A 25,677-nucleotide genomic window follows, 5' to 3' on the forward strand; every position below is an offset into this window, starting at 1 on the left:
GCAGGCTGACAATATATGTAACGTATAACTAGGAAATAAATTATTATACATTATCGTAACCGAGTAAAGAAAAGCTTGTGAGTTATATCCCCCCCCCCCCTTAACTAATTTGTGATCAATTCCTGAAATGTGATCGACATCACTTCTCATCATCAGGGTATTGCTATCCCTACGATGAGAAGTGAATAATCATGTATTATGTATTATTATATACATATATGATCAGTTTGTTTATATTGGATCTTATATAACCTAACGGTCCCTATGTCCTAAACCTTCCAAGCTATATAACACTGAGATAGAGACCAGCCAACTCCGACACGACCTCTGATCTCGGACGCAAGCTGCTTCACGTGCTATACGAGGCACTGGAGCGAACACAACTACCAGACTCCTCAGAGGAACTTATCGACAAAAAACCTCAACGAATTTTCTATAGACCCGATCAGATCTACACTCTTCAAAAAGCACACACATAATAGCATACGTATTATTAATCGTTATAAATGTTTGTATAAAAAAAAGCGTAATTCAATATCATATTTGTACGTATTATATAATTGGCTATTTGACTGGTTTTTAAAATCCATTTTATATTATTTAGTGTAGAGGTTAAGGAACCCAGTGAAAGTTTTTTTTTTTAATTCTAGGACATATTTGCTGAAAGATATCAAATTAAAAATTCCATATTCAAATAGCGCGCGAAAACGCTACTTTGACACTATGGCGCTGCAATGGGGTCGGTGACGTCACTTTCCTGTAATGTAATCTGTGGCACATATAATCCACATACAGTAGGCAAACGAGGTTAACAAGCGACTGACGTCATCATAAGTCCGACCGATCAGGAGCGTTTTGTGTAACGTGACAAACGTTTAAAAAAAAACATTTTTATTTATGGATTTATGAATTAATCAATTATTATTTCCAACTTTCGTTGATAAATAACCATTTTTAAACTCATAATATATACTGATTACAATAATTGACGCTTTACTTTTCGAATCGTCAAATAGCCCATTACATTACGTATAGTTATCGCTAAGCTCATATTTTAATAGGACACCGTTCACTACGCTACACCACTAAACGTACATCGATATCGATAAAAGTATTTGCCTACACTAAGACGAGAGTGCGATGTTCGACCTTGAACTTGAATCGACCAATCAGAGCACAGCGAACACTTTCGCGATTTGTCGAATACGTGCTCGGTGTGGACAGTGTTAGTTTCACGACCTATTTATGAGATAAAAGATTATATATCAAAGTACGTATAAAACATTCCGTTGAATCGACACCAATATCAATACGAGTTTTATTTTTTTGTTGATTTTTTTTTTCGTTTTTTTTTTAACATCTATTCAACGAAAAGGTCCTTCAGACAAATTTAAAAAAAAATCTTAATCCATCAACCAATGACTTAAGTCTAGAAACGTACTATATATGTTTAAGTGTTAATCTTACGCACAGAATATTAAATCAAGATAACATACGAAGATACAACGTCTATATCAGTATGTCGTTTGAAATTTCAAACATATAATAGTATACCTTTTTTTCAATCAACGGTAAGTTTCATGTGAAGAGGCATAATAGCTAACACGAGATATAACAACATCCGAGAAATCAAATTAACAATTTTAAACAAACATTTCAAATTCCAGAAGTTTCAGAAGTATTCTAATACCTGCTTCTGATATACACTAAGTCCTATTCTAGAATACAATAAAAAAAAAAAACAATATTAAATTGAAATCGACAGGACACGTCAGCCTAATAAACATGTTCGTGGTCAAATTTACAACAACATAAAAAAAAAAAAAAACTAAACTAAAATTAGTTCAAATTTCGATCACTGCTGTCGTGTATCCATGTCAAGTTTGAATAAGATAACAAAATCGTCATTACCAATCGCAACGACCTAAATACCTAGAAATTATACATTAACATTAGGGTTCGGGAATTCCCGACAATTCACAAAGTCTCGGCGCACAAAGTCCAGGGAATTCCCGGGACCCGTCGCACAATCACCAAAATGGCGGCATCATTTCATCATTCATTCAACTAACAGATGGCGCGTACATACATAACATAACAATTTCGACAATCTCGTCTCGACACCAAAGTCCGGGGACGAGACAACTAATATTACAAAGAGTCCCGGGACTTCGAGACACGAGACCGAAACCTAATTAATATCATAAGCTTAGAAACTATATACATACATACAATATGTTTTTAAATGTAACATAATATGACATTTTGAGATATTTTATCAATTAAATATTATTTCTGGAACGAAGTTCTTCAACGCGGCTTACAGTATATCGAACTGGCAGAAATCGTCACGTGAGGAAAACGCGTCACAACCCCTCCACGCGACTCTTTCCTCCCTCCCTTTCTCTCTCTTTAATACAATATTATTTAAACTTATCATTTCGACACCAAAAATGTATACTACGCTAACTAGAAAATCCGCTAATAATTGTAATGTTTAGTTAGTTAGCGTTGTATAAATTTGTAACTTCGTTAATTTTGTATGTTTCTTTACGATTTTATTGATACCTATAAAAATAACATATTTTAAGTAACTTAGCACAAAAAAAAAAAAAACGATTTTCACTAAAATTCGAGTTAGCGTAGTATAAAAGGTAGGTGTAGTTTGGTAATATGTCAAACGTTGTCAATTTAGAAAGCAACTTCGTTCCAACCGGGCATCACATGACACCTCTCTCATTCGTCAGTAAAAATAGACTTATCAGCACCAGGCCACCAATATAAATTGATCTATCGTATTGTTGACAATCTACACGCCCATAGCTCTGAGTAGATCGGGAGCGTCCACGATATAGAGTCCAGGTTCGATTCTCTCGCACCTCGTCACCTTCAGCTCCCCGCGACCTTCGTCGTTTACTTTCATGTGCACCAGAGCCTTCGCCAGCATCTCCTCGGTCGGATTCTCGGGGAAGCCTGTGGAACGATTCTTCGTTTTATTTACGGTCGAATTGTTATTAATGAAATGAAATGGGTCCACCTTATGTTAAGTGGTCACCACCGCCTATAGGCATTACCACTAGACTTACTTCGCCAATGCGCCACCAACTTTGAAAACTAAGATGTTATGTCCTTTACGCCTTTAGTTCCAGTGACTCAGTCCACCTTCAAACCGGAACTCAATATTACCAAGTATCGCTCGACGGCCGAATATCTGACCAGTAGGTGTTACCTACCCAGACGGGTTTGCACAAAGCCCTACCGCCAAGTAAAAATATGTATATATATTTATAATATTCAGATAATATTCTTTCAAGTATATTTTATATAAATTAATAAACTATCGGTGTATCGGGGGGTACGCACCGCGCAGCTCGACGTGCGTGGCGAGCGCGGGGCGGTCGCGCACGAAGTCGGGCATCATCTTGCGCAGCTGCTGCACGCACACGTCCTGCATGTTGCCGTAGTCCACGTAGCACACGCGCACGCGGGCGCCGCCCGGGCCCGACACGCGCTCGCACAGCACGCCGCGGAACCACTGCGGGTCTGGGGGGCAGGGTTACACATTCATATCGGTCAGTGTGACCGCAATGTTAAAAAATAACTAAGCTGATCACGGTTCACCCCGAATGAACCGATAGTATCTTCTAGATCGAGATATCCTTCCATAATATTTTTAAACGAAAACTTACAGGGCGGACATTGCGCGATGCAGAGCTCCTCCAAGTTCGGCAAATACGGCTCACGACCAATCTCGCTGTTACAGTACTCGGCCATCTGAAACGCAACGTACGTACCATTAGAGCAAATTACAAAGTACTAGTTATCGCACGCGGCTTAACTTCGTTTTAGGTTGGTTGTCATGTCATGTTTTAAACTTTACGAAATAGCCCACATCCTTCCTCAAAGTTAGCACGGTTCAGTTCAGTAGTTTGACCGTGAAAGAGCAACAGACAGACAGCTACATTTTCATTTATAATATTAGTATAGATATTTAATTATGAATAGAATTATCTACATAGAATTAGTACTAATAGGATACTTACCTAAGTAGCTATAGACATTGATGCCGTTAATATTAATAAACATTCCTTAAAACACCAATGCACCACCGATCCTAAGACCTAAAATGTTAACAAGCCCCTTGTGCCTGTTACACTGGCTCACTCACCCTCCAAGCCGGAACAGAACATTAATAAGTAATGCTATTTGGCGATAGAATATGTAGAATAATGAGAACTACTTACCTAGACGAAAACTTCCAAGCTTCCAACCCCCGTTTTACCCTCTTAGGGTTGGAGTTTCGTAAAATCCGTTCTTAGCGGATGTCTACACTCTATAAGGGACTTACCTACCTAATTTATATACGTACGTGTTATAGTTTCTGAGAATTAATTGTATATATAGATAGATAAATCAATATACTATTCCCAAAGTAAAATTGGTCGACATACCTACCATCAGTACAATTAACGCCAACCAATGGCACAGTCTCGACTAAAAACACCAGTATTACCTGTTCCGTGAGTGTCGTGAAGACTTCTTTGGCGTAAGGCAGGTCTTTGAGGCAAGCGTTGACCGAACCGAAGCTCAGAACCGATATGTCGAGTATATCGAGCACACAGCCCTCCTCCGGTAGGTCGAGGTGCTCCAAATCAGAGAAGGTTAGCGTCGGCGACTCTGCAACAACACAAAACACAATATGAATATCACTGTCCTCATAATAGTCTATAGTTGTGAAACTACGAAATGCAATTACGAAGTCCCGTCTAGAAATCAACAAACGCTAAGTCCACGTATTTTTTTATCCTTAACATAATCTGATATTGAATTATATGCCTCATTTAAGCTTTAACATAAGAACATTCACATCAAAGTATCATATATATATAGCCAATAATACACAAGAAAATTTATATTATTAAAACTTATAGCATTATTAAACATTACCTACAGCACGGAAACCTTCGTCCCATATTATACCCCCTTAAGGGGACATTATCATACAATATTATACTTGTTGACTTCCAGACAGGTTATATTATATACATTTATAACTGTCATTTCACCAACTTAACTTTGTACTCTAAATGTTGATAAAGAGAAACTACTGAGTTTTATTGTCGGTTATTCTCGGTAGTAGCTTAATAGTTAGTTAAAAGACGGTTCAGTGCTTGTAATGGTCTACTTACGGATAACATCCCCTCCACTATTCTCGATTTTCTTCCATTCGGGCGTGCAGAGCTCCTCCAGTTTCTTGTTTATGGATTCCTTACTCTTACTTACGACCAAGTTAACTTCAGCGCCGCTCGGTGCTGACTTGGAGCCATCGGCAAGAGTCTAAAACAAAAAGGGAATATTAAAAAAAATATATATTTTTAATAACGACAAATAATTCTTCGATAAGTGAGTCATACATACACATACAGTATCTACAAAATAAATATTGATCTATAATATCTTTAGTAAAAACATATAAAAAATAATACTGCATTAAAGCTGTCATGAGAACTAGGGGTTTTCTGACAATATGTGCTCAGGTAGACGAGTCTAAAAAAGTAAATTTAGAGGTAGCATTTCGAATACTGTGCTGTTTGTGCGACTCTCACCAGCGTGAGGTCGGCGGCGGTGTCCTTGACGTTCTCGAGGAACTCGGCGCCGGCCGCCGTCAGCCCGCTGACGCCCACTCGCAACTTCGCCAGCGACACGACCGTCGGCTGAGACTCCAGGTTCAGCTCCGGCGGACAGGCGTATATCGTTTCCTTCGTGTTGATTTCGGTGTTGCCTGTTTAGATTGGATAATATATTCATTAGATTACAATTATTCGAACAAAGTTATTTTACGCGGCTTACAGTAAAGTGTAATGATAGAAATCTTCGTAAGATTTTTTTCTTATAATAAATTTTTTAAAGCTTTTGCTTTAAAAACCCGGTTTTAGCTTTAACTACTCTTTCGCCAATAGCCAATCCGCCATCTTGGACGTCCGTCATGTTGGATTTGAGTCACGAGAATATTATTTTTTCGTATTCCTGACAGCAAACCCTTCAATTTGATACCCATATCGTGGGGGTGGATTTCGAACAGCCAGTCCGCCATCTCGGACAGGTCGCCATATTATATTTGTAATGACGTTTCTTAGCTAGTCACGTATTGTCATCAGAACTCATCAGAGCGTGTGAAAAATTTCATCCAAATCGAAGACCGGGAAGTGTGTAAAATTAAGATTCCAAGATTTTCTTACAAACATAGTTAGTTACAAGTGAAGCTAATAAAAGCGTGTTCAAAGAAAAAAAACTCACCAAATTCAATATACTCCAGCAAATATTTATTCTGGTTCACATTCGTCCGTTTACAGAGCGCCCTGTAGCAGTTCCCGTCTGTAAACTTCCCGATCACCACTTGACCCTTCAGCGGTGGATTCTCTATTGGTATAGCTGAAACAAAAAAATATATAATATACTCGTAATTTTAAATCTATTGATATATATTTAAATTTATTTGTTAGTTTTAGTTATAGATTAATGTTATTTTATTGATTATTATAGAAACACCCATCTCTTATTCTATGAGCTAACCTACACTGTTGGTTGCCTGGAAGAGAGCGATAAGGGTCCATTCATTTATTACGTAAGACTATTTTTGCTTGTATTTGACCGCGCCCCCCCCCTTCCCTATTATAAGAAAAATTACAAATAAGAGCCGAGATGGCCCAGTGGTTAGAACGCGTGCATCTTAACCGATGATTTCGGGTTCAAACCTAGGCATCGCTGAATTTTTCATGTGCTTAATTCTCGTCAAAGGGGGAGGAGGCCTTTAGCCCAGCAGTGGGAAAATTTACAGGCTGCTAATGTTAATATGCTAAGAATAGAGCTCGAGTTAAACAATTTCAATATTAAATAGCTCCGCTTAGATTAGTTAAAGTTATCATTTCCGTCGGGCGTCCCGAGACGCAGGCGTTTTTTTAGTGTATCTGTGGAACCACGACCGGGAAAAGAATAAAGTTTAATTTTTACACGATATTCGAGCTGGCATATCTAGGTATTTATTTATATGCCGAGATCTGCTAAGTATAATTCAATAAATAAATAATACAAAGATCACCAGTAAACACATACCCGTCATACCGTAGTGCAGAACGTCTTGAAGGATACCGTCGTATTTCCTGAGCGAGTCCTTATCGCTCGGACGTACGAATATCGAATCCATGGCGGTCGCTTCGACGAGCAGCACGGACGAATTGTTGATCAGATCCGGACGTTTCACGGCCGGTATCACTACAGCTGAAAACATTATATTACACTAGTCGTCGCCCGCGGCTTCGCTCGCGTTTAAAGGGGTTGGTTATCATGTGTTGGGCAAAAAAAGTAGCGTGTGTCCTTCCTTGGAGTTCAAGTTTACTTCGTACCAAATTTCATTAAATTTGGTTCATTGGTTTGGCAGTCAAAGAGCGTCAGACAGACAGACAAATAATAAATAAATCATAAATAAATATTGGACAACATCACATACATTACTCTGATCCCAATGTAAGTAGCCAAAGCACTTGTGTTATGGAAATCAGAAGTAACGACGGTACCACAAACACCCAGACCCAAGACAACATAGAAAACTAATGAATTCTTTCTACATCAACTCGGCCGGAAATCGAACCCGGGCCCTCGGAGTGGCGTACCCATGAAAACCGGTGTACACACTACTCGACCACGGAGGTCATCAAACAACGACATTTGACAGCAAATTGACGCGATATCATTGGTCGAGAGCTTGATTACTCTTATATTCACTGTGGATTTGCGAAATAGTGTGGTAGAAAATTTACCTGGGGTTCCATTACTAGGCACAACGTAGTCTACTTGTGGCTTCCATCTTGAGACTACGCCCTCGCCGACCGAAGTCCCAGTTTCCGCGTTCTCGAGTTCCACTTTGAAGCCATCCTCGGTTTTGGAGATCAGCGTGCATTTAAGACTATTGCCGATCTAGAAATAAAATTAGAATTATAGAATTTTTATATATGTGTACATTATAATCACTGATCGAATAATCGGATGCATATTTACCTAAAGTTATTTTTTCGCTAAGAATTATGGAAGCGGCTTCTTAAAACATATTTTTTAAATATAAATTCCAGGGATTTCAAAAATTCGGATGCAAAAGTAATCGCATACGTAGCATGGAGACGACTTATTTAGCGTGTAGTATTATGAATTTAAAAAAAAAACCCGGGACTCTGGTATTACATAATTATTTATATGTGTCTTTGTTTAAAGTTCAAGACACCGAGTTGTTTGTGGCTATGTAGAGTGAAGAAAGACAATTACTTATCTTGACGTTTGCAATGACAGTTTGGCAATTCACTTTATAACATTAGCCAGCACCCGCGATCTATAGTCGGAAAGCACTAAACGATAATTCTGAAATAGCTTGATTTTTTACGATCGATACAAAAGTGCATTCCATATTAGCAAACACCTGAACGCAAGTATCTGTATTCACCCGACTTAATTCTATATATTTTACACGTAATAAGTACATACGAAACATACGGTATGTACTATATTTTTCATATTTTAATGTAAGTAATCTGTAATTTTAATCTGCTTTTTAATTTTTTTTGTAATAAGTCTCTAATACTGTTGTGTATAGAAGACATAACAGTTAAATTATCATTTTCAATATTGCTAGGAACAAATCTGCAGACGACCTTTGAGTGACAAATACTCACTCAGATTAAAAACAATGAGCCACGTGCCGAACGTCGCCGGGAACATTACCGAAGGTGTAAAGAATCATGTCGGTCACTATAACCGGACACAATTTATTAAAAATGTGTCATAATAAGCGAACTGTCACTATAAGGAAAGTCATTATATCCGACTTTTTTATAAAGAATTTTATATGAGAACCCAACATCATGGTGTAATTACGTCATTATAAACGGTTGGTCAATATAGGCGGAGTCATAATAAACGCTAAATATATTTAATTAGATTAGTTTTTTTATGAGTTTAAAAGTTAATTGTTTAAGGGTAACTAAGAAATACGGCATTTCAAATACCGAACTTAGAATTAACGTCAGAGCATCCAGATAAACTTTATACGTCTTTCTGTAAGTCAATTTAAAAATATATTTAAAATAAAAATAAAAATCAATAAAGAGTATTTGGATTTTGATAAGGGCGATGTCTGAGAGATCAAAATGAGGCATCATGAGCCCATCTGTGAGGTCATCACATTAAATGAAAGGATGATTAACGCTTTGTTGATATAAAGCTGATAAAATTACCGATAAAACAAACAGACGAATAATAAAAAAGTGTAATTATCGAATAAAATAATTCACACGGAAATTAAAACAAACTAAAACACCATTTACGAAATCCGTTCAATAACGTGCAAACCGCAACGGACGCGTCCGCTCGCCGGTTCCTCCTGCTGAGAACTAAAGAAAAAATTCTGACACATGTGTATTCATTCCACCAACCAGCATTGGAGCAGCGTGGTAGAATATGCTCCAAACCTTCTCCCAGGCCTTTAACCCAGCAGTGGGTTAAAGGCCAATGCTTAAAACGCCTTATTACTAGGTGTATCAATTCATGTGACGTCACAGGCACATTTTACATAAACGAGTGGACGAAACGTAAGCGCGATTCAGAAATGTGTCATCACCTCCAAGTTCCGTGCGTCGAGTGCGCAGCAAAACTCCGGAATGTTCTCGTATTTGGGCGTCATCTTTTGACACTTGTCGCTCGGTGATATCGTGACCAGCTTGCTCGAATCGATCAGCGCCGCCTGAGCAGCGTTGAGCAGCTTCGCTCTATACCAGGCACCGTCTTCCGGGTTGCAATAGGAAAAAACTTCGCCAGGGTTCGGTCTGAGGAAAAAAACAACATCGAAATGTACTTTAGTCAAGTATTTGAGTATTTACTTGGGGGGGGGGGGAGCTTTGTGTTATCTCGTCTGGGTAATCACTAGGTGGTAGATCTGGGCTATACGGAGGGTGGCCAATCTCTGGGAACCCCATGTCTTTCAGGAACACTTACTTATACAGAGTCGTCTCAGCCTCGCAATCAGCCGAGTAGTCACCGCACAGCAGTTGGTAGTCTCGCTCGCTCGTCTCGTGCAGAGAAAGACAGATATATCCGTCGGTCTTGCTCTTGCAATCGGCGGCCTTCGCGTCCACCGACAGGAGCACGGTGTCGCCGATCGAGAGAGTTTCTACCACGTAACTGGAAATAACAAAAAATCACTTATCAATAGCACACTACTTTCTGCCTGTGTGTGGGGGGTGGGAGGCGTTCGGTACCTACTTTATTATTTGTACCCCAGAAAACGTGCATGTCGATGTATCTGTAGAGTTTGTTCATTCATTGGTCTAATGGCAACAAATACAAAGTACAAATCCAAGTCGACAATTTCAAGTTAAGCTTTTCAAACGCCCCCCCCCCCCCTTCGACACATCCAAAAACAGCCTTCTCGGTTCATTTGCACTTCTCGGCCTGTTTTTTGTATATAATGACTAGACTATAGCACAATTTCTTTCACCAAATATGTCAAAGGTCACATCAATGATCAGGTCAGGTCTGCGCATCCCCTTGGTGATTATTTGTTGTTAGTCGTATATGTTGCGGAATAAACTATTTAAATAATACAACTTACTTCTTGGGGACAAGCTTCCTAATCGGAGTCGTGTCATTGACAGTGAGCGCTTTGGTGCTTGTCTTGACCTCTTGTTCCTTATTCGATTTGGGTACTTCCGGTTCGACGGCGGCTGGTTTCTTATGGACCGGGAGCTTCGGTTGCTCTTTAGCCGCGGCCGATTTCACCGGCGACGGTTGTTTTGGTTCCGTCTTCTTTGTTGGTTCTTTTCGAATCGTATCGAGAAAAATAAATACATTTATTAGTGAGTATTATCTTAACCGATAATTGCGGGTTCAAACCCAGGCAAGCACCACTGGATTTTCATGTGCTTAATTTGTGTCTATAATTCATCTCGTGCTCGGCGGTGAAGGAAAACATCGTGAGGTCAAGTCATGTTTCCAAATTCAACAAAATTCTGCCACATGTGGATCCACATACCCGCATTTGAGTACCGTGGTGGAATAAGCTCCAAACCTTCTGCTCAAAGGGAGTGGAAGCCTTAGCCCAGCAGTGGGGAATTCACAGGCTTGTTACTGTACTGTACTACCTTACAAATATTCCACGGCTGGGCTGAGGTCTTCTCTCTTTTATCGTCCCAAATATATCCACCAAATTATTAGAATTACTTCCTAAACTTCTCCATAAAAAGAGGCCTATGTCCAGAAGTGGGACATTTTAACGGCCTTACGTTCAATAGCTACGTGCATAATTGAGTTCAAATTCATGCCTCACCTTTCGGTTCAAAGCTCTCCTCTTCGTCTGGTACGGTCGCGTTGTTCGTGTTTTGTTGCATCGGACGCCTCAAGTTACGATTCTTGAAGCTCGTGTTGCCGCGATACGATTTGTTTTGACCAGAGTTCTGTGAATACGTCGTTGATAAAGTAAACTTTGTTTAGGACAAAACTGATAGGTTAATGCCGGAAATGCAAACACCATAAAGATGACAAATTAATATATTTTATTCTTGTGTTAACACGTCCGAGAGCATTCCAGAAGCAAGCGAGTGATGTCAAAAGAAAACCTATACATCTAAGGAACATTATTTAAGACCCAATTATTAAGCATTTACAGAGCAAGTTATAATAGACATTATGTGAGACCCAATACATAATTATTTTCATTATGACATTGTGTTTATAAAGATAGCTCTAATAAAAACAGATATTATTTATGACGGCATAAAAGGGCATCTTCATCACTATTACTAGAAAGCAATTCCCGATGAGGCTGTCTATCTGAATGCGATAAGCTCAAAAACTATGTTTTACATTCGGTTTAAGAAAAATCTTGGCAGCTGGAACCGAACTATGATATTCAGCCAAAATTGCCAAACAACCGGTGCAAGACAAAATTAAACAAAAGTACAATAATATACCTGTTACATTTAGACCCGTACGAAGCCGGGACGTGTAGCTAGTTCAAAACAAATTCACTTACTCTATTCTGTCGATCATTCGTGTTCGTATCTTCGCGCTTCTCTTGGCGCCTCGCGTGTACGGTTTGGGCCGGAGAGTGCGGACGGCGTAGAGGAGGGGCTTGCGGCACCAGCGACGTTTGAACCGCTGGTGTGACCCTAATAAAGTATCACAATTTTAAATCAGCAGGAAACTCTTAACGAAAACATGAACAATAAAAATAATTGTCAGTCACAGGACTCGGCAGTAAGGGTAAGAAGTACCAGGCAACAGCATTCAAGATACTACCCTCGCGATACGATGGAACAGCGATCCAAAAATAGTGAAACCAGGTGCATTAACAGTTTCAAGTGCTTTCCGAGGCATTATATTTTCTATCTTCGACTTGCCACCCTGATGGTAAGTCGTCACCAACACCCACAGATATATTTAATGAATGACGTTGTAATAAATATCTATAATTCCTTACATGCCAAATACGCCAATTACCTTGGAAACTAAGACTTTACGTCTCTATTGCGACTATAATTGTAAATAAATTAGTGCTGATAAATGTTGATCAAACCTAACACCATATAAAAGAAAAATACCTTCATTGTGACTATGAGAATTGACTTCGTATCACCCTTGAAAAGTTGACAGCCGATTTTCGGTGACACGGCATTTTGACACGTGTATCCTATGCATTTCGTAATGATAACAAACAATATCGCAAATCAGATTCTAGCATTTCGCGCTCTTTACTGAGATTAGTTTCGAGTTTATTCCTACAGAATGCCTCGACCGTCACAAAAAAACCTACGCTTTCAACAAGGTAATTTACTGGAGCTAAAAATGTTTAGTTGCACGCTTAAAGCGCAAAAATGTATACACGCAAACTTGGCTCGGTAAATCGACGCTACGAATGATCTGAATCTAAGTGTAGACTATTCTGTAAACCCTTATTCGAAACTCACTGTTAAACACGATGTCAAAGTATGATATACGACTTTCCATTCTATAACACTCAATTTAAAGGAGTCACGTATCGACACAGCGTATTAAAGAAAACGGTAAGGAGTTCGACAAGTTAACGGGAAGACATGCAAATGGGCGACCTGATGGTAAGTGGTCACCACTGCCCAGACAATTATAACCATTCCTTACAACACACCAATGCGCCACCAACCTTGGGAACTAAGATGTTATGTCCCTTGTGCCTGTAGTTACACTGGCTCTCACCCTTCAAACCTGAACACAACAATACTGAGTACTGCTATTCGGCGGTAGATTATCTGATGAGTGGGTGGTACCTAAGCAAACGGCCCTTACAAAAATCCCTTCCACCAATTACGACGCATGATGCAGGTTCATTTGTTTCTTTGCTACACAAGGAATCCTTGTAAGGAACATTTCCATAAGCTATTATCACTGAAATAATAATAACAAGAAAAAAAAAAAAATACTCACGCTGGCGCAACTTCTGCGTCGTTCGTGTTGTCTGTACTTTCGTTTAAACTAAAAACAAACAATATAGCAAATAAACATAAACAGAAATCACTACTAAATAAAATAAACAAAAGCAAAAAAAAAAAATTGTCATACTCATGATGTACGCACATGCTATCGTGAAAACTACACAGAAATTGTTCCCTAAACAACCAACTCAATGTCAAGTCGCTCGAAATCGACAACTTCACACCTTACGGGGCGTCCGTGGCTACTGAGTGAGCCGGTGAAGGCAGGGAGCCGGTCTACTTCCCCGCCGTCAGATATGTTGAAGCGTGATAGAGCAATAACATATGGTAAACTAATGTCAAACGCTGATTTGAGCTGTGCCCGCGACTTCGTGCGCGTTTGAATTTAACGAAAAAGATGTTGGTCAGTTCGCAGATTTTACTATAACTCATTAATTCTGCATTAGGCAGCTTTTGTGATATAAAGTCGTTGGAGTGTTGGCATGCGCGCGGTACTGGAATATTATTTTATATAAAATTCTAAAAAAAAACTAGCCTAAGTTACTCCTTGTTACATCAGCTATCAGCCAGTGAAAGTCCTGTCAAAATCGATCCAGCCGTTCCAGAGATTAGCCGAAACAAACAGACAAACAGACAAGATAATTATGAAAGTTTTAGTTTGAAAGTGGCACCGGTAACCGAGAAGTTACGTGGAAGCCGGCTGTCATGGTATGGGAGTGTTTTACGGAGGAATGAGGACCATGTTGTGAGGAAGGTCTCGAGCATGGACGTGGATGGATATAAAGGGAGGGGACGACGAAAGAAACGAGGAATGGATTGTGTGAAAGATGATATGTCCTAAATAAAATTGGGATAAGGGCAGGAGGATGATGTTAGTATAATGAAAGAAGTGATAAGTTAAACTGTCCGAAATGCGGCTAGCGCTGGGGGTTAGAGTGAGATAGGAGGAGTCTTCCTACTGCTGCGTATGCGTACGAGAAAGGGAAGGCGGACATACTAGCGCCGTCACGCGTTACGTAACGAAGCGGTTTACCATCCCATAACAAGTTATCTAAATGGCCTTCGAGGTGTTAAGAACCTCTCTTCGGTTTCTTAAATAACACTCAAACCCCAACAAACATATTCCTGTGAATGACCAATTTTTTTGTTGCGGTGGCGCTTTTACGTATGTACCACGACTTTTAGCAAGTCGCATGAAATATACACATCTACGATTTGTTTATAACTACTACACAATTCTACGTTCCGTAAGCAAAACATAGCGATTCTCGAACAAGCTAATACATATACTCTATTCAACCATAAAAGGTGAAAAGTAAAATAAACAACATTTGACAGCAATTCGACGCGATATACATAGGTCGAGAGCTTTTACTTTCCAAAGCAAGATAACCACTGTTTAGTTTTAAAATGTACTCACCGAGCCAAATTATGGCACACCGAACGATGTCGACGAACCCAATCGACGGTCTGACATCGGAGACCGCAGTACGGCGCCAGGCCACACCGCGCGCAGTACGAGTCCGCGGGCTGACCGCAAGCGAGGCACGCGCGCGACGACACGCGCTGCAGCGCGGGAAGCGTTAACTGCGACGCAGCGACTCATGTATACCATGTCATCGTGATATGTGTGTCATGTAATGGTGATAAATTTCGACATATCAATGGAACGTAACTGTTGTGTAGCCTATTCGAACCACGAGACGACGTAAGCCAATCAAACAACATTTGACGTCGAATTGACGCGATATCATTGGTCGAGTGCGTCAATGATCTGTGATGTTCATTATAATATATAATAAAATTCCGCAGACATTTTAACTTTTCCGTTTCATAAATTCATTGAAAAAAAAAAAATACATTGGTAAAGAAGTCATATCATTCGATACAAGATTATATAGATGATAAAAAAGCGTGGAGTTAACGCTCGTTGACTTCCAGGCAGGAGACATAACATACATATATAATTGTATTTAACTAGCATTACTGTATTTTTAGATGTTGTAAAAGAGTAACTGCTGAGTTTCTCGCCGGTTTTAATAGTTAAATACCATTTTACATTATTTAGTAGAGGTTAAAAAACCCAGTAAAAATTGTAATCTGTGGCACATATAATACACATACAGTAGGCAAACGAGGTTAACAAGCAAGTGACGTCATCATAAACCCGACCAATCAGGAGCGTTTTGTGTCACGTGACAAACGTTTATAAAATGCATTTTTACATATGGATTTTTGAATAAATTAATTATTATTATTTTCAACTTTCGTTAATAAATAACCATTTTTAAGCTTAGAGCAGTACGAAGAGTAAATAGGGCGAACAATTTTCTGGGTATCATGTTTATTGTGTGGTTTTGTTGTCAAAGTTGTGGCGGTGTGAGTGATATAGAGTGCCGAGCGAAGAGATCTAGTGATGTCGCAGCGACTCATGTTCGACACGCTTATGTGTGACGTCGCTCTAGTGTAGTGTAGCGGTGCGAGTGATATATTATACTGAACAACTGAGATCTAGTGACGTCGCACCGACACATGTGTGTTACGTGTGGTGTCGCTCTATTATAGTGCAATAGTGTGAGTGATATACACATTGGCGAGCGCGAAAAAAACTGGCAACACCGTTAAGTTTAATATAAAAACATACTACAATGTTCTGTTATCGAAGTGCAATGGGGTGAGTTTTAACACAACAATGCAAGTATAATTGGTAGTATAATGAGTACCACACTGAAAGAAACGTTAAACAGCGTCGTCGTGCCAACATTATAATATTGTGTTCGATATTCCGACAATGAGACGAATGCTCTATAAATATGCATTAACACTAATGAAAACATCGGTAACAGAAAAAAAAAAAAACACAAAGTAGCCTCATTATCATAGCAAGATTTTCTTCCAGATGATAGCACGTGTCAAATTAAAATTAGAAAAAAAAAAACAAAACAAAAAACGAATTATGCAAAAAGTATTTATTATTATTAATAAAACTCGAAAAATAACATGCAAAATTAAATATTAACAGAGTACAACGAAAAGCAACATTATAAATTAAATCTAGTCAAACATAATAAAAAAATACTTAACCTAAAACTAATGTAAATTTAATAAATAAAGTAGTAAGAGTTCATGTATCAGTGGTTTACTGTCTTGGGGGGAGATTAAAATTCGACGGATTATCATGGACTCTTATGGCGACGTTTGCAAGTTTTACTAAATATCAGATCTACTCCATTAATTCGTAATTAAAATTTTATAAATTTATTTCGTTGAACCAATCAAATCCAGTCTAAACCAACCCACTTAAACACAAAACAAATCGGTCCAGCCTTTAATCCCCCATATATGGGAAATATATATAGCCCGATATTTACTTTCCAATCTGAGTACATTGTATCGACCTAGCATTAAATTAAACAGCATGGAACTGCCCTCCAATAGCGTCGTACCAATTATCAGAAAATACTAAAAATTCGATAGTCACATACATAATAATTATTTAAAAAAAAATAATCGATAATAAATTCATTTGGAACGTAAACGATTCACCGAATAAGAATAGCAGAAGTGAGAAACGTATCAGCAGTAGAGTGATGAGAGAAAGAACAAGAAAATAATGAACGAAAGAGATAAAACACGCCTAATAAAAGTATTGTCAAATAAATTACGAAATTTATGAGCACTGGCGTATTTTAAACTGGTTGTGAACCCGCTGTTACGATCGCGTCTACGAGTCGATATGACCAACTTGGAGTTTAAGCTTAATTTCAAATTACATCGAATTCGGTTCAGTCGTCAAAGAGCAACAGACGGACAGAGTTACTTTTGAATTCATAATTGTTATAGTATAAGTATAGTAACGCTATTGAGCGTTGACTTCTAATATGACCAATTTGGATAATAATAACAAATCGTATCACATTGAGATAAGAATCTGATCTTCTGAGAATCAAATCTGTGGTCTGGTGCTAGAAGGTCATACACCAAAAAACCATGATTCTTGTTATCAGAATATACACAATGAAAATACTATGATTGTTTTATATAACATACGACTTTTCGGTATTGGCAGTTAAGCTAAAATAGTTCTAGCAAAAACATACATTTCTTTTTTTTTTTTTAATAATTTGACAAAACTAGGATTTTACGAGGTGATAATTGTAATGCTACGTAGTTTAAAACGATATGGCACCGTTGATACCCTAAGAAATAATTATTATAACCAATAACTTAAAATTAGAGACAAAATAATATTACAATAAACGCAACGTTAAAACTAACGCGTAAGAAGTAAAAGAGAAGAAGGGGAAGAACTATTGACACCGACACCCCTCCCCTCACGTTACACAATCGTTAGTGTGAGTGAGTAACGCTCGAACTAACACGGTGTCTTAGTGTGCGTGACAGAACTAAGAGTATAGTCAGCAGAAAAATTAAATGACATTTATCAAGTTTATTTTTTTTATTTATTAATTTAACGTGAATGGACGCCTTTATAAATAAAGAATCTATATAGAGAGATATTATTTAAACATAAAAATCACTAAGCCCTTAATAATAAACGTTATATATAAAAGACGAACAGTTAAACATCCATTTGTCTCTTTCTCTCTAGAGCAATTTTAATTTTGAAAGAAAAAAACAAAGCTATGTCAAAACATACAACCGATATACAACATGTATTGTTAGGACTAAAGTAATAAGTAAATTTATGTCATGAATTAATTATTCATGACATAAATTTAAATAGCAACAAATTGAGAGATAAGAGATTTGTCTCTTACGAGTATACCACGACTAATTACGTAAGGACGTTCAGCAAAGATTATAAAACAAAAGTCAAATGTATTAAAGAGACCGAACAAAAGCGAAAACGACATCAAAGGCGTGGGTTAGTTGTGATAATTAATCTTTAAATTGACGTATTAACAAAAAAAATCGTATCGTCACACAATACCGAGACGATTTGAATTCGTGACGTGGCTTCCAAATAAGATGATTAATTTAAAAATTCGCGCGCCTCTTTTCCAATCCCGACATTTAGGACGGCCTAACGGCTCAGCCTCAAGCCCCAATTATTCCAATAAACCCCTATTCACTACAAATTGTGTCCTGTTTTTAAACCGAGTCCCTATGTCCAACTTCGAATCCTGGTTTATGACGTTTGATACCGACAGCCCTAAACTTACCAAAGATAAACGATTTAAACTGTCCAAATTTTGTTTAACCGTAAATTGAAGCCTCCCCCCTTCCACAATATTTGTCAATATAAACTTACGGATCTTAAAATTTAACGGTTACATATACATACTTAGAGAAGAAACTTAAGTCTCTCTCCTCCTATGGTCGGATCAAATCCCTCCCCCTTTATGATAGACGCGGAATGCTTGTCAATTAAAATATTAAATTTACCACGATTATTTTGCGATATCTTTTCGACCTTCCACAGCTCGGTATTGAGCCCCGGATTTTTATCTTCCAAAAGATCGAGGATTACTTCAAGACCGTCCTTCGATTCAGGTAGAATATTCATAGGAACTTTCAAAACCATCTTGCAATGACCTTGAGCGTTGTTGCGAAAACTTTTCACGGAATCCCTGTCGGAATTTTTATCGATATCCGTGTAGAAGAAAACGTTACTCTCCCTGAAACCGAGATTCCTCATCGATCTCGGAGAATTCTCCTCGTTTCCCTTATCGAAGAACGTCGAATTGAACTTCTCCTGTACTAATTTTACGTTTTCATCTTTAATATTGGGATTAGTTTTTTCGGCAAGAATGTGATTTGAAGGCGAAGAGTTACCTGTTGATATATTGTTATTTGAGTTATCGTGAATACTCATTTTAGGCTTGAGCATCGATTTTAAATGTCCCAGTTTGAACTCCACGCTGTCATCTCCGATCGTACCGTTGAAGTCTTTGTCTGTTATTATTTGAGCCGAGAGCTTATCGATCTGCAAGACGACGTCGAGTTTCGTCCGAGTGTGTACAGTATTGATTTTTCTCCAAAACTTTGTTCGTAATCTCGGATTTTGTTTTTGCAGTAACGATATAACCTCGTCGGCATCCTTATCTGTTCTCACTACCATACTTATAATACCTACCGCACCTCGAAATTCCGTTACCTTTAAATTCATTGACATTTTTGCATTTATATTTGCAACGTTTTCCTCGACCCAAACCCTCGAGCTCATATTCTGACATATAATAAATATCACACCATCAAATAAATATATGTCACGAAATCGCGGTACAGATTCGAAGCATCCGTCGTAATTACCAAAAACAATATTATTCATAGTTCTCTTGATGGAATAAAATTCCATTTCATCGATACGAGTCTCGGGATAGTTGGCTGGTCCGACGTATAATTTCAAATCGTCCGCAACCAAATCGGAATAGTGATTTGTCCTAATACGTGTCAATGGTACATTCATGATATCCGATTCTATCGGACTATACATGACGTGTAACAATTCTTGTTTCAGTTTTTTAGTTTCGTCATTTTCGTATTCCGATTCTTTGAAGTCACAGTCACTTTTCGTACTGTCTCGTTTTTGTCTATCGATTATTCTAAAACTAATCGTTTTCCCTTCGTATATCGGATCAAAACTTGGACATTTGATGACTTCCAGCGATATTGGATCGACGCCGAATTGTCTCTTCTGTTTGCCGGCGACATCAGAATAGTACTTCCAACCATCTGGATTCAATTTTGGATATTTCATTTTAAGTGCGTAGAGTATATCGTGAGATTCGACATTAGACAATTCTTGGGGTAGTTTCATAATGATCCTAGTATACCTGACCAAGTTGTTAACGTCTCTGAAATTCAATTTCAAGCCTGTAGAGTTAATGAACTTGGGTAACAATTCCATTAAATAGTCACGACTTTCCAAACTATCACAGACATATATAACAGCGCCGTTGGACAGATATACATCATGGAATTTAGGTATTATCATATTACAAAAACGCTGCAACTTCATATCTTTATGAAGGTAATCCTTGAATAGATGTTTCAATCGTCTTATATGCGTACCTTCCAGTTTATTCTGCGGATAACCATCTAAAACTAATGAGATTTTGAGTTCATTCTCGACGTGTAAATAATTCGTACGTCTGTTATACGCAATGCCTCTACTGCTGTCGATGTTTAAATTGCTATTCTTCACCGTGACGGTCTCAAAACTCTCCGCAAATGATTCAGTTTGCTCGGATATTGCGATCGTTGAAGTACTAGCATCGATAACTTCAACTTCTTTCGACTCATTCGAAACAGTCTTATTACAGTTTAAATTATCAGTCTCTGTGATCCAAATATCATCTCGATTGCAAGCGCTTTGATCATCTGACACATATTTCGTCACAGTTACGTCTAATCCTTTATCCGCATCGACATCCTTATTCTGATCATCGGACGACCTTTTAATTTCAAACGTCTGTTCATTTCTATCGCTTGCTTCGTCTGGATAATCATTAATTCCTTCGTTCTCCTCGTCGTTATCATCTTTTATTTCAAGATTCCTGGGAGTAGAATCGTTTGACTTAATTTCTTGCAAAAGTTTAACCCTAGACGCAACACTGGACAGATCTTCGTTCATATCTGATAGATAACTGTCGTAATAAATCTCAGTATTGCCCATTAGTTCGAAAACCATCTGATTGTAATCTATGACATTTTTAAAACTTGGACCGCGAATGAATTCACCTGAAACCCTATCTATAATAAATGACGTACTCTCGACATCGTCGATGATCTTCTGCGAATATATTTTCCATAAATGAGTCTTCAAATTCGGATTAAAGTACTGCAAGAGTTTAAACGCGTCCTGAGCGGTTGCCGGCCAAGAGGACTTGGGCGTTTTGATCACACCCAGACACAATCGCTTCACTTTCGCTTTCAACAATACAAGATTACTGCCCATCCTTTCCTGCAGACCTGGTATTATCCTCACCACCCAATCTCTACTATCGACATTCTTGCAGATACAAACGATCGCTCCTCTATTTAGATAATAGTCGAGGAAAGTCGGCGTCTTCTTTAGAAGACCCGCTTTCAACTGCATGTCCATGACATCGTGGAGAGATCTTTGAAACCGCTCCATTTGCTTGAGCTGCATTTTAGACTTAGGATATCCAGACAATGCAATAACTATCTTCATATTATCGTCTACTATGTCTATATAATCGTAATCCCTCAACTGTATCAGTCTATCCGTTTCATCGAAATCGTCGTCGCTATCGCAAACACAAGTTAAATCGCTCCTTCTAACTAATTTAACGTCTCTCTTATCGTCTGAACGATCACTTTTCTTAGTACAATCCGATCTGATCGCAGCTTTCTTTGTATCTTCCCTCATTTTAAACTTATCTGATTTCTGACTGACATCTACCGATCTCGTAACGGAGTTAACTGATTTAACATATCTATCAAAGTCTAAATCAGACTTATCTTTTTTATCCTTGTCCTTCGAACACAGAACGCATGTAGAGGGCGTAGAACTGTCAGACGTTCCTGGTTCGTTCCAAGGATTGTGTTCACAGGAGCAGCTCATCGCCCTCTGTTGACAAATCGTCTACTGTTGTCAGAGCTCAAAGTTTCTTGCTATTACCTATTTCAATAAATTACCACGACTCTACTCATTTAGATATCTATTATACCTTTATCGATATCATTTTATGTTTTAAATAAATAAATAAAAAAAAAAAAAAACACATTTTCAATAATTTAACCTTGTTCACTGACATCTGGAAGAAAATATCAACTATCTACCGACGCAATTATTTTAAAAGTTTCAATATCATAACGAACCTCTCGTTTTATGAGTAAGATCATTGATTTTATTACGGTTACAGCATTGCAACTGTTCCTATCAAATCAAAACAAATCGAAATGATTAAACTCGCTCAACTTTACTATATTTTAGAATGAAATGAGAAGAAAGAAGAACTCTTGTTTTTTAAATAAAAACCAAAAGTACAATTACATAAACGATATTTTCTGGATGATTAGGAGAAATAGGTCGGTTTGAAAGTTACTAATCAGTATTATGGACGTATGCAGTAACATAGTACTCCATAATACTGATTTGTAACAAATATTTGATAGAAACAGATGCTAGGCTCTAACCGTAATAGCTTTGACAGTTCACGTGCACTCTACCAGGTCAAACACCGTCATTAATCACCTACTCTGACGTGATAACTGTTGATCTTTCAATTAATCAGTTTATATAGCAAATTTATAGAACGAAGCCTCATCTGACCTCATACTATTTCCATTTCTTTATCATCTCGATGACAGTTCTAATTCGATAGTTGTAGTGTTGTGACCAAAAAGTATTGATATCGATCGCTTATATTTATTATGACGACCTCCGTGGTCGATGTAGAAAAAGTTCATTAGTTTTCTATGTCGTCTTAGGTCTGGGTGTTTGTAACGTCGTTACTTCTGATCTTCCATAACACGAGTGCTTTAGCTACTTACATTGGGATCAGAGTGATGTATGTGATGTTGTCCAATATATATTTTTTTTCTTTACATAAAGATTACCTGTCGTTTTAATTATTTCGTTTCATTGTCGAGTACCTACCTATACCTACTTATTTTGCAACGGCTTCGAAAATTTTTAAAGAAGTCGGCATTATCAATCAAGAATTGACACGTGTAACGTATAATAAATTTGTACAAAAGTAGTCCGGCAGTAGTTTATTTTCTTACATTTTGTAAAAAAAAATTCGGGTCTGTTATCGTGTTACGTCTAGTCTATCGATATAGCTTCATCCCCATCAGTTACTCCGACTCTGGTATAACCTTGTACGCGTGTAAACGTCATTTTTATAAAATAATGCACGTGTCATTGTAAAAGCTCGAACTACGGTAAATCTATTATGAATGGTAATGTCCATAAAACTTTGGGATTTGGATTTACATGTTAGGTTAGGTTTGGAATGACAAAAAGTCCGAAAAAATCGTCCCTTTATAATAAATACTTACATTTACCGACGCACGTCGGTAAATCTTAGGTTTTACTGGAAAATCTTAAGATTTACCGTAGTTCGAGCTTTTACAGTAACACATACATAGTGTAACAAAAAAAGACGCTCGTTCAAGTTTTCAACGGGAGCTGTCATCGAGAAAATAAAAAAAAAATGGAAATAGTTTTTAAACAATTCGGTATAACTTTAAGACTGCATATTTTTATTTAATTTTGGTGTACAATACGGGACTTTTAATATTATTATTTTCATTAGATAATAAAAATAAATACAAGAACAAATCCTTTACTCACCGAATCACCAGCCGCTGAACTGAACGCGACGTCCTGCTGTTCCGTTCTGTGAATGAAATGAATAAATTTAAGGTATTTTTTTTGTTTTAAAGATTTATGACGATGGACCTTTGCATATAACTACTGTAATAAAAAAAAAACATTGCCTATTGCCTTTACCATTGGTTAGAAGAGTAAATGAGTACATTGTCGAGACAAAAATGAAATCTCTGATGTAAAACATCTTAAACAAATTGAACGGTATTGACAGGCAATTAAATGCAGGTATTCTAAAACAGGTATTCGAGCCGAGATGGCCCAGTGGTTAGAACGCCTGCATCTTAACCGATGATTTCGGGTTCAAATCCAGGCAGGCACCACTGAATTTTCATGTGCTTAATTTGTGTTAATAATTCATCTCGTGCTCGGCGGTGAAGGAAAACATCGTGAGGAAACCTGCATGTGTCTAATTTCAACGAAATTCTGCCACATGTGTATTCCGCCAACCCGCATTGGAGCAGCGTGGTGGAATGTGCTCCAAACCTTCTCCTCAAAGGGAGAGGAGGCCTTTATCCCAGCAGTGGGAAAAATTTACAGGCTGCTGATTATGAGGCTGATGATTCTAAAACAGATCTTTACTAGTCCAAGTCCGCCTGGGTAGGTACCACCCACACATCAGATATACTACCGCTAAACAGTAATACTTAGTATCGTTGTGATCCGGTGTATGTGAGAAAGAATGTTACTTGTGAGATGACGTCAGACAGAGAAGTATGGAAGACATGCTGCGCCGACCCCAAGTAAAATTGGGATAAAATCAAGCACTTTTTGAATCGTCATTTAACAAACTATTTAAAGTAAAGCTACCACCCGGTTGGGAATGTAGATTCTACCGATAAGAACCGGCGAGAAATTCAATAGTTACTCTTTTTCAACATCCAAAAATACAGTCATGTTAGTTGAATACAATTATATATGTATGTTATGTCTCCTGCCTGGAAGTCAACGAGCGTTAACTCCACGCTTTTTTATCATCAATATAATCTTGTATCGAATAATATGCCTTCTTTACCGATGTATTTTTTACAAATGACTTGAATCTATGAAAGATAAAGGCAGGAATGTGATAATGATTATGTGGTGTAGGGGAGAGCGGGGCTGGTTTTAACGGAGGTAAGAATTAACAAACTTATTCCTGCCGAACGTGAAGTGTTTAAAATATGAGACTCCGTTTAGTATAACTATATACAAAGCCGAACATGTCCTGACCTGTCAGTAGTCGACCGGCCGTCGCTAGTGATAGTTGTGCGCAGTGACCTCAAATTGACAGATAATTAAACTTTTTGTACTTCGTGATAATTTGATTTAAGATTTATTTTTTGGTTAAATTAAGTCAAAGTTTATCCTTAGTGAAATTCTATTTTATTGACTTTAAAACTATTATACTTGTTTGTAATTATTTTGAATAGATAATTTTCTATAATTGATAAAGTATAAAAAGTGCCCTCGGGGCTAAAATTAACAAATTGAGTGGGGTAAGTATTAACATGTTAATACTTACCCCACATGTAGGTATGTGATATTAAACGAGTGTTTTTTTGCAATAAGTGTGTTTTTTTTATAGAATGAGGCATTACAAAAGGAAAAGCACAAGGGGGTCTACGTCGCAAGAAGTATTTGAGATGGCAGCGGAAGAAGTTCTGAAAAAGAACAGGAAATATAGAGATGTTGCTAACGAATACAATATTTGTCATGTAACGCTGTTTAAATATGTAAAGAAAAAAAGAGAGGGAATTTCTGTTGAAGTGGGTTATAAAAAAAATCGTCTAGTTTTCAATTCTGAGCAAGAAACAATGATAGCAGATTATTTAATAAAGTGTTCTAATATCTATTTTGGAT

General features: G+C 37.8%; 1 protein-coding gene across 4 annotated transcripts in view; it reads right to left on the minus strand.

The window, feature by feature from the left end:
• Positions 1 to 2,576: 2,576 nt before the first annotated feature.
• The window catches only part of LOC125075261, a 48,904-nt gene continuing 25,803 nt past the window's right edge, over positions 2,577 to 25,677 (minus strand). For 2 of the 4 annotated variants that reach the window (XM_047686958.1, XM_047686959.1), the window contains 2 exons: positions 23,800 to 23,845; positions 18,532 to 22,068 (listed from right to left, as the gene is read on the minus strand). In XM_047686958.1, coding sequence (XP_047542914.1) covers positions 18,817 to 22,068; positions 23,800 to 23,845 — 3,298 coding nt within the window. In that variant the 3' untranslated portion in view covers positions 18,532 to 18,816. Of the gene's footprint in view, positions 2,974 to 3,363; positions 3,544 to 3,689; positions 3,775 to 4,513; positions 4,678 to 5,189; positions 5,338 to 5,606; positions 5,783 to 6,297; positions 6,433 to 7,113; positions 7,279 to 7,817; positions 7,975 to 9,664; positions 9,870 to 10,038; positions 10,225 to 10,654; positions 10,860 to 11,368; positions 11,496 to 12,073; positions 12,210 to 13,500; positions 13,549 to 14,928; positions 15,096 to 18,531; positions 22,069 to 23,799; positions 23,846 to 25,677 lie in introns of those variants that run through there. The other 2 variants (XM_047686960.1, XM_047686961.1) reach the window with 2 other exon arrangements.

This window comes from Vanessa atalanta, chromosome 30 (genome assembly GCF_905147765.1).
Source record: "Vanessa atalanta chromosome 30, ilVanAtal1.2, whole genome shotgun sequence".
Taxonomy (NCBI): Eukaryota; Metazoa; Arthropoda; class Insecta; order Lepidoptera; family Nymphalidae; genus Vanessa; species Vanessa atalanta.